This window comes from Manacus candei, unplaced genomic scaffold (genome assembly GCF_025592945.1).
Source record: "Manacus candei isolate 608988 ecotype Guabito, Panama unplaced genomic scaffold, ASM2559294v1 h1tg000064l, whole genome shotgun sequence".
Lineage (NCBI taxonomy): Eukaryota > Metazoa > Chordata > Aves > Passeriformes > Pipridae > Manacus > Manacus candei.
This window is the reverse complement of record NW_026138112.1, coordinates 1,650,476-1,663,354: the sequence shown is the minus strand read 5'-3', so window position 1 is coordinate 1,663,354 and position 12,879 is coordinate 1,650,476. Positions and strand designations below refer to the sequence as shown.

General features: G+C 51.5%; 2 protein-coding genes across 5 annotated transcripts in view; one reads left to right on the top strand and one right to left on the bottom strand.

Annotated features, from left to right (window-relative positions):
* Window positions 1-10,484, top strand: part of TAOK3 (TAO kinase 3) — a 77,908-nt gene extending 67,424 nt beyond the window's left edge. For all 4 annotated transcript variants that reach the window (XM_051805285.1, XM_051805283.1, XM_051805284.1 and 1 more), the window contains 7 exons: window positions 1,197-1,433; window positions 2,001-2,129; window positions 3,040-3,243; window positions 5,575-5,814; window positions 6,973-7,185; window positions 7,556-7,738; window positions 7,842-10,484. In XM_051805285.1, coding sequence (XP_051661245.1) covers window positions 1,197-1,433; window positions 2,001-2,129; window positions 3,040-3,243; window positions 5,575-5,814; window positions 6,973-7,185; window positions 7,556-7,738; window positions 7,842-8,003 — 1,368 coding nt within the window. In that variant the 3' untranslated portion in view covers window positions 8,004-10,484. The remainder of the gene's footprint in view (window positions 1-1,196; window positions 1,434-2,000; window positions 2,130-3,039; window positions 3,244-5,574; window positions 5,815-6,972; window positions 7,186-7,555; window positions 7,739-7,841) is intronic.
* On the bottom strand, window positions 10,385-12,834 carry PEBP1 (phosphatidylethanolamine binding protein 1). The gene is made up of 4 exons (XM_051805316.1): window positions 12,647-12,834; window positions 12,209-12,318; window positions 11,506-11,606; window positions 10,385-11,216 (listed from the first exon to the last, which is right to left on the bottom strand). Exons 1-4 carry the CDS (start codon window positions 12,779-12,781, stop codon window positions 10,999-11,001), a joined length of 564 nt encoding a protein of 187 aa, XP_051661276.1. The 5' UTR covers window positions 12,782-12,834; the 3' UTR covers window positions 10,385-10,998.
* Between the last annotated feature and the right edge of the window lie 45 nt (window positions 12,835-12,879).

Sequence of the window (12,879 nt, the reverse complement as noted above, 5' to 3'; positions counted from 1 at the left end):
AACCTTCTCAGGTCTGTAGGTACATCCCATCCTGTGTCTGAAAATCCTCGAAAAACTGCCTTCAAGTGACAGCAGCCCTGTAGTAGAGGCCAGTTTTTTGGGCTGCTCTGGAGGAATCCATCAGCAAGGCTGGGCTCTTGCAGGCTGCAGGAAGGGCTGTTGGTTTGTAAAGTGTCACTGATCACCTTCAAAGGGCTGAGCTCTTTGCTTCACACTTCAGCACAAAAGCAGAGATCCCCTCACACAGAATCAGGTCCTCCAGTTTTGGCTCCCAGGTCATAAAAAGGATCAGCGGATCTTTATATTGGCGTTCCTGAAACTGTCTTTAAAAAAATAGAAATCATTCTTAGACACTTTTCTTTTTTTGAAATGGAAGCATCACCATTTGCATTTTTTTCTGAACATTTTTGGCACGACTTACTGGGTGTTTTTTTTTTTTTTTTGCCTTCCTTTCACATGGATACACTTGGGCATGGAAATGAATGTGGAACTTGTGAGTTTGTTTCAGCTGAGCAGGGTTTAAAATCTGCTTAGACCATCTGATCAATCTTGTTAAGAGCACACAGTTCCAGAACAGCGTTCCCTTGTTAGAAAACTTTCAATTCTAGGAGGGAATGAGCTCAGTCTACCATCCTCTTGAATTTTAAGGAGAAATTTTGAAGGAGGCTACTCATAGCAGGAAATAGGTGTTGAAGGACTGAATTGGCATTGGGGCATTACTTGAGGAGGAAGGAAAGAATGGGTGGGTCGAGGGGTTCTTAAAATGGATCCCATCTTGTAAATCCATGTCACCCTCAGGATTTGAGTCCTGTGTCTGAAAAAAGTTATCCCCTGTGTCTGAAGAAGGTTGTCCATCATCCAGCCACCTTTGTTTCCAGATCTCCTCCGGTGTTTCCTGGAGTGATAAATAACCAGTAACTTCCTTTATTTGTAACATGGCATTTTCTGCTGCGTTACCGAAAACACACACAACAGTCCCAGGAAAAGGTGGGGGGCTAAAAATCAGGAGAGAGAAACCTTGTGTCTCTGTGACATTAAACAGCAGCACCTCTGAAACCTGGAGCAGCATTCCCTGAAAGCTGATCTCTGAGAGGACAGCAGAGCAGGGCCCGGCTTCCAGGTGAGCTCCAACATGGAGACAGCTTGTCTGTGAAAGGCAGGCCGTGCAGCACTTCTTCCCCTCTCCCTGCCATCAGGTTACAAGACAGATCCATGAGCATGAGCAGGAGAACGAGTTGCGGGAACAGATGTCAGGATATAAGCGGATGCGGCGCCAGCACCAGAAGCAGCTGATCGCCCTGGAAAACAAGTTGAAGGCCGAGATGGACGAGCACCGCCTCAAGCTGCAGAAGGAGGTGGAGACACACGCCAACAACTCGTCCATCGAGCTGGAGAAGCTGGCCAAGAAGCAGGTGGCTGTGATGGACAAGGAGGTGAGTGGGGTTGGAGGGAGAGGTGAGTCCAGGTAAGAGAAGATTGGGGGAGTTGCTGCTTCAACCCCACGTGCTCTGTGTGTGGTCACTGTCCAGAGCTGCCCTGGCCAGTTTGGTGAACCAGCCTCAAGTCGTCCTTCTGGATGATGGGCACTCCATTGGCATCCACCAGTGCCACAGCCAGTGACAGCTTCATAAGAGAGGCTGGAGATCCTTGTGGGGACCTTGTAGGAGCTTTGCCTCATGGCTGAGGGGATGACAAACCTTGCTGCTGCTCCTCGCTCTGTTTAAAAATCAACATGTTGATCCACACAGTGAATTAGTGGGGTTGTACCTCCTGGGGTGGGTTTGGTGGGGAGATGAGAAGCACAAGAAAACTCTTACATTTATATGGCCATCATGGATTTTCAGTGCAAGCAGTTTTCCTGTGGCTTAATGCTCATGGCTTTGTTTAGCACAGTGAGGGAGGAATGACCAAAAAACACAGCACAAGACTGATCTGTGCTGGATTCTGTACCTACTCACCCTTTGTTTCTCTATTATTTTTTTCCTCTCTGTACCTTGCAGGCAAAGGCAGCTGCAGCAGATGAAAAGAAATTCCAGCAACAGATTTTGGCTCAGCAAAAGAAAGACCTGGCGACCTTTTTAGAAAGTCAGAAGAAACAATACAAGCTTTGCAAGGAAAAGATTAAAGAGGCAAGAAACCCTCATTTTCAGGGCTGAAGGGGTGTGGAATGAACACAAGCCAGTCTTTGGTTTTGATAAAGCAGAGCCAGCCCAGGGGTTTAAGGGATCCTGTCAGGCTTGGAAGCAAATTTAGATGCTCAGCAAATAAAATTTCAGGAACTGGGACCATCTGGCAGCATTTTCAGAAGAATCTCTGGGGGTGCTAGAGGTGCCTTCATAACTTGCTGTAGAGCAGAATCTTTGAAACCAAGGGTGATGAGGGAAAATGGGACTTCACAGAGAAGTGAATTCTTCTTCCGCTTTCTCCTCATCTGTTTTTTTTTATTTAAGGTGTAAGTAATCAGAGCAGCCATTCAGTGTCTCTTGACTAAAAGCCCTATGATCACTTATATGAATTAGAAGTCTGTATAAAAATATAGTATATGGCTGATCTGTGCCAAAGTGCATTATTTAACTACAGTGTCCCCACCACACTGCAAAAATAATTTGCTGTTAAGAATGTAAAGGTGAGAAAATGAATAGCAAGGAGCCCTGTTTTGTGATTTACAGGCATGAGACCTGTTGAAGTAAAACTTTAAACCCAGGCTGGACTGTTTGTAAAGCAGGCACAGAGCTTTGAAGGGACCTGAGGGGTCCTGGGCAGCCAGAGCCTCCCCTGCAGTGGTGTGTTACTCTTTCCTCTCTGTGCTGTTCACTCCCCAAATGTCTGTGTTTAGTGGCTAATTTTCCTCCTCTTGGTGTGGGTCATAACAACTCTGGAGGCAGCAGGGCTGGGCATGGCCGGGTGGTGGGTCAGGTTCTGCTGGCACCTGGTGTTGTAGCAGGATTTTGGGGTCCTGAATGGCAGGGATGTGGCCAGTGACTCCTGCAAGCCCTGTGTGACCATGATCCTGAGGGAAGCCTTGTTTTGCCCCTGCAGGAAATGAACGAGGACCACAGCACGCCCAAGAAAGAGAAGCAAGAAAGAATATCCAAACACAAAGAGAACCTGCAGCACACACAGGCTGAAGAGGAGGCCCAACTTCTCAGCCAGCAGAGACTCTACTACGACAAAAACTGCCGTTCCTTCAAGAGGAAAACGATGATCAAGAGGCACGAGATGGAGCAGCAGAACATTCGGGAAGTATGGCACTCCTCACTCCCTTTCCAAGCATTTCTTTAGCTGCTTTAGCTCCATGTCTCTAAAACAGCTGCTGACTGAGGTTAGATCTTCATGTGTGAAGTTGCTAAACAGAACTGGGAAAAAAAAGTGGGGGAAAAGCTGTGGGGAATAGTGTTCCACACAGCTGTGGCTGCTTTGATTAGCTGAGGAGGGGTGGCATCGTTGGCTGGCAGACAGAAACATGATGTGGGACACCCACCCCGGGCCAGATGCCTCATCTGAGCTCCCAGGTGTTGGATTTTGGGGGATCCTTTGGGCTGCCTTCACAGCACAGGGCAGTTTGTGCCACAGAGAGCTGTGGGATGGGGCAGTAGTTTGTTGAGGAGGAGCTATTCCCATCCTGCTTTCCCTCATTAGTTACTGCCTGTGGTCAAATACCACTTTGGAGGAGGAGTTGCTACTTGTAGATTTTTCTGTAGTACCTGCATTCTTCATTAATGTTATTTTTGGATGAAGACTATCAAATAAGAGGGTATTTTAGTGAAGACTGAGTGAGGAATGGTCAAAAATATCTAATGGCACTTGGCCTGCTATGTCAAATTTTCCAGCACACTTTTCACTTCAGAGCTTTGCCACCCTTGACTTCAGATGTGCCTGGGGCTGCTCAGCTGCTTTGCAAATCACATCCAGACATCTCAACTCAGGCACACTGAGAATGAATGAGTGTGAAAAATCAGATTTGGGCACCCTTATCCCAGCATGTAAGAGCTCTGTGGCAGGGATGAGAACAGAGTTCAGTTACCTAGCATGGCATTTAACCAGCAAACACACCCCTGAGCTCCTGCATTTAAGCTCTTAAGAGGGACCTGATAATTTTCAGGTTGTTTATGATCTGATTGTTTATGTCCTGAAAATAAAATCCCTGCTAACTACTTCAGATACACTGGATCAGACACCTGAAGTAAATAACACTTTCAGAACGTGGCTTTCATGATATTTTTAAGTAACCACGGAGGTTCTTTTTGTGCAGGTGGGAAAGTGTTTGAGAGGAGTGGAGTGACTGTGTGTGTTCATGCTGTGTGAACTGAAATCAGGTGTGGAATGGGCTCGAGAGAGGCTGAGCTGTCCTGAAGTGAAGTCAAACATGCCACAGCCTGTTCAGTGTCCCAGCTGCCTTTGTGCCATTGGAAAATGAGCTCATTTTTAATCTTGGCTGTGGGGGGAAAATTTTTCTTAAATGTAAAGACGTGCAACGCCCTTATGGCCAAGAAGGCAGAGACAAGCCCAGGCCCTGTTTCCTTGCCCATCCTCTCAGCTCAAACCTGTCCCAGTTGTAGCAGCCAGAGGGCCTGAAGTGCCTGTTTGCAGGTGCTGCTGTTGAGAGACACAACAGGATTACAACGTGTGAGCAACAGCTCAGAATAATTAGATTTTTTTTTTTGCTTCTCCTGCAGAAACTCATTAGGCTGAGGCAGCACTGGGCCCTCCCCAGGCCAGGCACTGCATGTGGTGTGGGGCAGCCCCGCTGTGCCTGTCTGACTCCAGCGTGGAGCAGTGAGGTTGGAAACCTGAGGGCTGGATCTGGGATGTACCAGCAGACCATCTGTGAAGGGCTCCAAGTATCAGCAAGGGGTACAGCTGGAATCACAGCTCCACTGAGCTGGAGTCAGCTCCGTGCTCCACAGGTTGTGGCTGATACACTGAGGCAGAAATACAGGCAGTTATCAAGGAGGGAACTGGTGTCTCCCCCTTCCTTGGCTTGTAGCTCAGTGTGGGTTATCCTGGACTGTGCAGAGCTTTACTGCACACTGTGAAACCCGATGAGCCTTGGGTTCTGTCCTCAGTTTAAAAACGTGCTGCACCTTGGGCCAAAACCCACCTGGACTATTCTTTTTCTCACCTGAGGTGGTGTTGGAGCCCTTCACCGCTGCTTTGGCCATTCTCATAAAAGTGATCTGGGAGAAGCCTCATTCCAGTGCCAGGCAGGGGCACAGGGGAATTTAAACCAGACAACAGGAGCCCTCAGTTCTGTCAGTGCCACCAGCCCTGAGCTGTATTTATTAAGAGCTGCTGCGATTCTCAGCAATCACAGAGGGCTTGTGTGGGGTCCCAGTGCCACCTGCTGGGGACTCCTGGGGCCATCCCAGAGCTGATGGATGGATGGATGGATGGATGGAGGTCACTGTTAGCATCCCCATGGTGCTGCTGGGTTTGTGTTCCCCCGTGACACACGAAATCTTTGGTGTCATGTAGACAAGTGACCAGGAGGACACTTGGCCTCGTGACCTTGACTGCAGCATCCCTAGGTGGAGAATCCATCCCTGCTGAGCCCTTCCCTGTGCTCTGGTGCAGGAGCTGAACAAGAAGCGGACGCAGAAGGAGATGGAGCACGCGATGCTGATCCGGCACGACGAGTCCACGCGCGAGCTGGAGTACCGGCAGCTGCACACGCTGCAGAAGCTGCGCATGGACCTGATCCGGCTGCAGCACCAGACTGAGCTCGAGAACCAGCTGGAGTACAACAAGAGGCGGGAGCGGGAGCTGCACAGGAAGCATTTCATGGAGCTCCGGCAGCAACCAAAGAACCTGAAGGTGCCAGAAGCTTTCCTTCCTCCTCCTCCTGCCTCTGTCCTGCCGGGCAGGTGGGGCCGTGCTTGGCTGCCTCATCCGTGCGGTGGGACCGCTGCTCTCCGCACCCTGTGCTCCCCCTTGCATCCCTTCCCTTTGCACAGGGCTGCTCTGCATAAGGAAGTTGTGGGCTGTGACAGCACAGAGCTCAGGGAGGGTTTTTTAGGTGCTGTGCTAATTGAGGCTGCTGGGTAAAAATAGTCCAGTTCTGAGAAAAGTGTTACAGAATTTGCTTCTGAGGAGCTGTGCTTTGTTCAGGCCCTCACTGGTGTCAGCCTGGAAACCTTGATATGGAGAGGGGTTGGGTGCTGCTTTAAGAGGAGAGGAGAGAGGACATGGGTGTGCTGAGCACTGTGCACTGCCTGAGTTCGGCTGCAGGTTGGTCACAGACCTCTGAGCTGCTCCCTGTAGGAAAGGCCTCTTCCTCCTCCCAGTGTCATAGAATCATGGAGTATCCTGAGCTGGAAGGGACCCACATGGATCATCCAGTCCAAATCCTGGCCCTGCACAGGATACCCCAACAATCCCACTTTGTGCCTGAGAGCATTGTCCAAATGCTCCTGGAGCTCTGGCAGCCTTGGGGCCATGGCCACTGCCCTGGGGAGCCTGGTCAGTGTCCAACCACCCTCTGGGGGAAGAACCTCTTTGTAGTATCCCTCCTGACCTCCCCTGGCACAGCTCCAGCTGTTCCCTCGGGTCCTGTCACTGGTCACCAGGGAGAAGGCACATTGCTGTCACTCTGTCACACCCTTGCTAGTTTTCAGATCTGCAGCTTCCTCATAGGGCACAGAAGCAGAATGGGAAGGAGGCTGTGAAAAAGCAAATGTATTTTGGGAGGCAGGTGGCAAGTGATGGGCTGGGTGACCTGCAGGAAGCAGGGGTGGAGGACAGAGGTGCCCTGGGCCGGGGAGGGCTGAGCAGGCCCTGTTCCTGGCCCAGCCACGGCCTGAGCTGGTGCTCCTGGTTAGGTCCCTGTGTGAAGCACACCCTGCTCACGAGCTGCAGGCGACAGCACAGAGCACAGAGGAGCTGTGGTTCTCACCAGCCCACCCATTTGGACGTACCATAACCTCTCCGTCCCCAAAGCTCTTTGCGCTCCTCACATCGTTCCTTCCTTGGCAGGCTATGGAAATGCAGATCAAAAAGCAGTTCCAGGACACATGCAAAGTGCAAACTAAGCAGTACAAAGCACTGAAGAATCACCAGCTGGAAGTAACTCCAAAGAGTGAGCACAAGACAATTCTGAAGAGCCTGAAGGACGAGCAGACGCGGAAGCTCGCCATCCTGGCCGAGCAGTACGAGCAGAGCATCAACGAGATGATGGCCTCGCAGGCGGTACGTGGGTGTCCCTGGGAGGGGGGAACAGTCAGGCTGTCAGGCCTCACAGCAGGCTGGGATGGTCTTCTCCAGCCATGGGATGGTTGTGTTTATAAGAGCTGTTTAAATAATGCAGCAGGTGGCACTTTCCCTCTTGGAATAAGGATCCCACAGAACATGTGTGGTTTCCCTGCTGCCCCTCGTGTGCTGGGGTTTAGAATTGGGTCTTCTCCGAGGCTCTGCCTCTCTGAGTGGGGAAGCTGTTCTTCATGGTTTTCCCAATGCCAGAGGCTCCTGGCTTTGGGAAAGAAGAGCAGCGTGCCAGTAGTGTCGGAGCAGAGGAATTACCACTGGAGGTGTGAGCGTTGTGTTCCCGATGTCCTTACAGCTACGGCTGGACGAGGCCCAGGAAGCGGAATGCCAAGCCCTGAGACTGCAACTCCAGCAGGAGATGGAGCTGCTCAACGCGTACCAGAGCAAAATTAAGATGCAGACAGAAGCACAGCACGAAAGGGAACTCCAGAAGCTGGAGCAACGGGTGTCGCTGCGCAGGGCACACCTGGAACAAAAGGTGCGTTCCTGGGGGAGGCTGCAGGGGGTCCCTGGAGCTCGGCTGGGACACGGGGTCGGGGCAGGGCTGCTGTGCTGGGGGCTGCTGACTGTGCTCGTTTCAGATCGAAGAGGAGCTCGCCGCCCTCCAGAAGGAACGCAGCGAGAGGATCAAGTTTCTGTTGGAAAAGCAGGAGCGAGAGATTGAGACGTTTGACATGGAGAGCTTGCGAATGGGCTTTGGGAATTTGGTCACATTAGAGTATCCCAAGGAGGACTATAGATGATGAGGTTAAATTTCTTTGCCATTTAAAAAAAACAAAACCGGTAAAAAGCAAACCAAGTAAGGATAAAACTTGCAAACCCAACATTCCCCATGTTGACGGGCGTGCTCTCTCTCTTTCTGTCTCTCTTACTGACATCGTGTCGGACCAGTGCCTGTATATTCTTACTCCATCAGGGGCCCCTTTCCCCCGTCACGTCCCGGTGCAGGACAGCTCCTGGCAAGTCTTTTCCATAGTATGTCACAGTATTGATGTCTCTGTGCAATGATTAAAAATGTTTCAGTGAAAACTTTGGAGACAATTTTAATGGAGAAAAAAAAAAACAAAAAAACACAAAAAAAACTCAAGTGGATGTATGTTGCTTTTGAGCAATCACTCATTTTACCACCAATCAATGAAAGTAAAAGCAAAAAAAAATATTAATAATTAAAAGATATCTACGATCCCAGGGGGAGAGAGACTGAATCCGCAGCCTTACCTTAACTAGCTGCTGCATAATTTTATTTTATTTTTATTTTTTTGGTATTTATTCATCAGGAATAATTAAATAATAAAAAAAAAATTTTATTAAAGATTGAAAAAAAAAAAAATTTGATACATTTTACAGAAAAAAAGAAAAAAAAAACCTAATCGTGCTGTACATATCAGTGGTGACATATTATTACTTTTTTGGGGGTGGGGAGGGGCGGGCGACGACGTGGTGATTTTTAGGAGAACCATGCCAGGGGCAGCAGGGACGAGCCCTCGCCCCCCTGGGCATATTCTTGATTGTATCATAATCATTTTCTGCTGTCGCAGAGAATGTGAATACACTTAAATGAGCCCACAGGATCCCAGTAGCACAAATTGGGCTTTGTCAAATCGTGTATTTTGTGTATAGAAGGAATTTAAGGAGAGCTTTTACTTATTTTCATATTGTATTTTAACTGTTTCTCTGATCAGAAATTTTTTTACTTCTTTCCCCCCCTCCCCTGCTCCCTCCTGCTCCAGCCACCCCCCACTCTCCAGTTCCGTTCCGGAGCTCAACACTGTCTGTTAGATCATCCCAGCCCTTTTGAGTTTCTCTTTTATTTTTTGGGGTTGTTTTTTTTGTTTGTTTGTTTGCTTTGTTTTTGTTTTTTGTTTTGGTTTTTTTTTTTTTTTTGTTCCTCCCCCAAGTCCACCCCCAACCCCATGATCTTGGTCATAAATATTGCATTATTCACACTTTCAAACTGTGTATTTTCTTACAATAAAAAGAGAAAAAAAAAAGGCTTTACTTCTTTTGCATGCACTTTAAAAAAAAAAAAAAAGAACAACAACAAAAAAAAAAAGGACAAAAAAACCAACAAAACAACAAAAAACATTTTTCAGGTTCCAGGGAAGAGCATGAATAACTGTCAGAGCTTTTAATTATATTTGTAAATAAAAGTGTTCATCACAATGCCTGGCTGTGTCATTGCGGGAGGGGCGGCTCGTGGCCCAGCACAGGTGTGGGGAGGGAGGTGACACATTCCACAGGTGTCCCATTCCACAGGTGTCCCTCAGCCTGGTGCTGCAGGAACCTCAGGGCTCCATTCCAAGCCCGTTTTCCTGACAGTGGAGGTTTTCAGGGTAATGGATTGTGGCTTGTTTATGTCCTGCTTCCAGCCTGAGCAGTCCCAGGATGGATCAGCCCATGTGAGCACTGCTCCAGCCTTAGTCTTGTGGGCCTTGGTCTGGAGTAGTTGGGGATGTTTTCCTGGAAAACCATCAATCCTGTTGAAATGTTTTAATGGCTGAGCTGAAAAACTGCCCTGGGGCAGACACCACTCACCTTCTGGAGTTAGGGAGTCCCCAGTTGTCACAGGGCCCCTGATTCTGTCAGACCTTGTCACTGCAGACCCTTGAGACAGCAGCTTGAAAAAGGGGGGGAGGCTCCTGGATCCACGAAGTTGCATTGCACTGTCTTCACCTTTTTTACCTCTTTATAGCCATCAGGCTGGACCAAAGGCTCATATCTGCTCCAAGTACTCAGGACACACCCCCAGGCCTCAGTGCAAAGCTGCTGGAGGAGCAGGAAACACCTGGGATTGCAGCTTGGCTGGGACTTGGCTTCAGGTCAGTAAAGCTGGTGGAGGCCAAACTGCTGTTGGGGTTCTGACTGGGGGGTTGATGGGGCTCCTGCAGAGGGAAGGAGCCTCCACAGAGCCAGGGGGATCCTTAGGACAGGGACTAAAGGTAGGTAAAGATGGAAAGACATGACTGCTTTGAGCTGTGTCACTCCAGCCATCAGCGTATTCCAGGAGTGGGGAGTCCCTGGTACAGGGTCCAGCCTCTTCCCAGCAGGACAGGAGCCCTACAACATCCAGCTGCTCCCCTGAGCACTCCCCTCATCCCCCAAGAAGACAACCAGGCACACCACACACCTTGGTAAGTTTTTAATTGCACTGTGAGCAAAGAGCACGGTAAGATCAGGTCACCACAGGACTGAACAAAACAAAGTGGTCTCAGCTTTGAGTGGCAGCAGAGAACAGAAGAAGTGGTGTAGACCAGCTCCTGCCTCCCCCTCGAGCTGCACCTTCACTACTGGAGCGGTGACAGGGAGGCACTGGCCAGAGGTTGAGGGAGGGGAAAAAAAAAAAGAGGGAGGAGGGAAAGTTTCCCTTATGCCCTCTCCTCTCCTGAAGAGGGGGTCTCCACAGCCAGCACTAGCCCAGAAGTGGTGCTGTACCCACACCCCTGACATCTAAAGCCATCCCAGGACAGCAGAGACACCCTGAATTGACACTAATTAACAAAGGCTTTTGTTTCCCTTAAGCAGATCAGTTTGGAGGGAGTGGCCCTTCCAGGGACACCTGTCAGCAGCTCTAGCTAGGATCATCTGTACCACGGCAGTCAGCACAGGCCTGGACACACGGACACGGAGCAGGGACAGCGACGGGGTTACAGCTCCAGCGGTCAGAGCGGGACGCTTGGGTTCAACTCACTAATCAAACAAAACTACAGCGCCGTGCCCGAGCCGTGGGTGCTGCACCCCCTACTTCCCCGACAGCTGCTCGTAGAGCTTGGGCACGTAGTCATCCCACTCTGCCTGGTAGCAGGTGCCCGCCACCGGCGCCCCCAGCCCGTACTTGCTGCGGAAAGCGGCCACCTTGAACTTGCCTCGCTTGTCCCCGGAGCGGTTGGACAGGACGGGCTCGTTGCAGGAGAGCTGCTTGGGCTGCTCGTACACCAGCCACACGTAGCGGTGCAGCCCTGCGGGGAGGGACAGCGTTACCACACCGGGCACCCGGAATTCCAGCTCCGAGGTGTGCTCCGAAGTGACCCCTGGAGGTGCCTGCCCTGGGAGGCTGAGGATGATGGAGCTTAAGGCAGCTTAGAGAAGATGCACTAGATATGCTCCATACGTGCTCCTGCTGGGTGTGGCTTCATGCAGCCACGGGCAATCCTGCACGGATCGTTTCCTGCTGGCTTCCCCCCACCCTTGTGCACTGTGTTTGATCCATGTAGCGCTGCTTGGGAACTGCTGCAGGCAGGTACCAACCTGTTCCCTTGGGAGGCCCGGAGCCAACATAATCTGACATCACGGTCCCGCTGCCCACATTGTTGCCTTTCATGTTGGTCACCAAGAAGTGATGCCATTCCCTGAAAGGAGAGGGCAAAGAACAATCAGATTGTGGCACAATCCTCTTATCACTCCAAGCTGCTGCTTTTCCATAAGGCTGTCAGTGAAGAATAAGCAAACAGCTGATCCCTGGATTGCCAAACCCAAAGAGCAGCGGTCCCAGAGCAGGGGGATGCACATCCTTTGGGATGCACAGCCTGCCAAAACCAGCTCCATTGGCCTGCCTTGTGGCCGTGGGAAAACCACAGCCTGACCCCCAAGAGTGGACGTTCCACAAGCTTCTGAGCTGACTTGAAAAAAAGTGAACTGGCCCCAGGTTTAAGACTCTACCACCAACACAGACAAGCCTAACTCCAACTCACACATGGGCCAAATTAGAGCAAGCAGCAGATGCTGTGCTGCTCCAGCTGCAACAGATCTCCCAACACCCCTGGAAAGAGCAGCTGCTCCTCCCCATGCTGTCCCTGGCTGAAGGAGAGATGCAAGGACACCGTTTCTATGCCAAGCCACAGCCCCACAGCTGCACCTTAGGTGGAGCACAGTCCCAAACTCCTCCTAATCCTCTCCTCAGGCCAAGAGGGATGTTCCATTTTCCTCAGGCAACCCAGGCTCACTCCCATACCTGAACTTTGGGTCCTTCCTGCTGGGCGCATCAGGATCTGTGAGAACCAGGGTGTAAAGCTTCTGGGGATCGCAGCCATCCCACTCGATGCTGGTGGGGCGATGCTGGACCTGCAGGAGTGACCGCGTTAGCACCGGCCCCGCTGCCCGGGCCAGCCACCTGCCCTGCACACAGGGCAACCTGCGACCAGCGCTGGTTGCGACATCCAAAGAGTTCGAAGTTCATGCCAGCTCGCCCAGGCTGTGAGAGCCACGGGCCTCTGCCCGCGGCACGTCCGTCCCCGCATCAGGGTCGACAGCAAAGTTCAGCCCCTCTCTGTCCCCCCGCACCAGGTGAAGCTCCGGCCGGAGCTGCCGCAGAGACGGCGCAAGAGGCCCGGCCGCCTCCCGCCATTTTGCTGCGGCACCCCCCCCGAGCGGGGGGCCGGGCGCTGCTCACCTGAGTGGGCGTGAGCACCTTGCCCAGCTCGTCGATCTCAACGGAGCCATACTTGACCCGCAGCGGCTGCGCCGGCTTCTGCTCCACCTCGGCGAGGCTCAGCGGCCCGTCCCACTGCCCCAGGTCCACCGGCATGGCTGTGGTTGCGACTGCGGCGGCTGCGGCGGCTGCGGCGGCGGCTCCGCGCTGCCCGCCCCCCGCGCCCATTGGCGGAGACGCCGCCGCGCTCCGCT

Excerpts from the sequence above, each read along its gene's own strand:
- PEBP1 (XM_051805316.1), bottom strand. The coding sequence starts at position 12,781 with ATGCCGGTGGACCTGGGGCAGTGGGACGGGCCGCTGAGCCTCGCCGAG. Across the intron at positions 12,319-12,646 it reads AGGTGCTCACGCCCACTCAG|GTCCAGCATCGCCCCACCAG; the intron begins GTGAGCAGCGCC and ends TCACTCCTGCAG. Across the intron at positions 11,607-12,208 it reads AGGAAGGACCCAAAGTTCAG|GGAATGGCATCACTTCTTGG; the intron begins GTATGGGAGTGA and ends CTCTCCTTTCAG.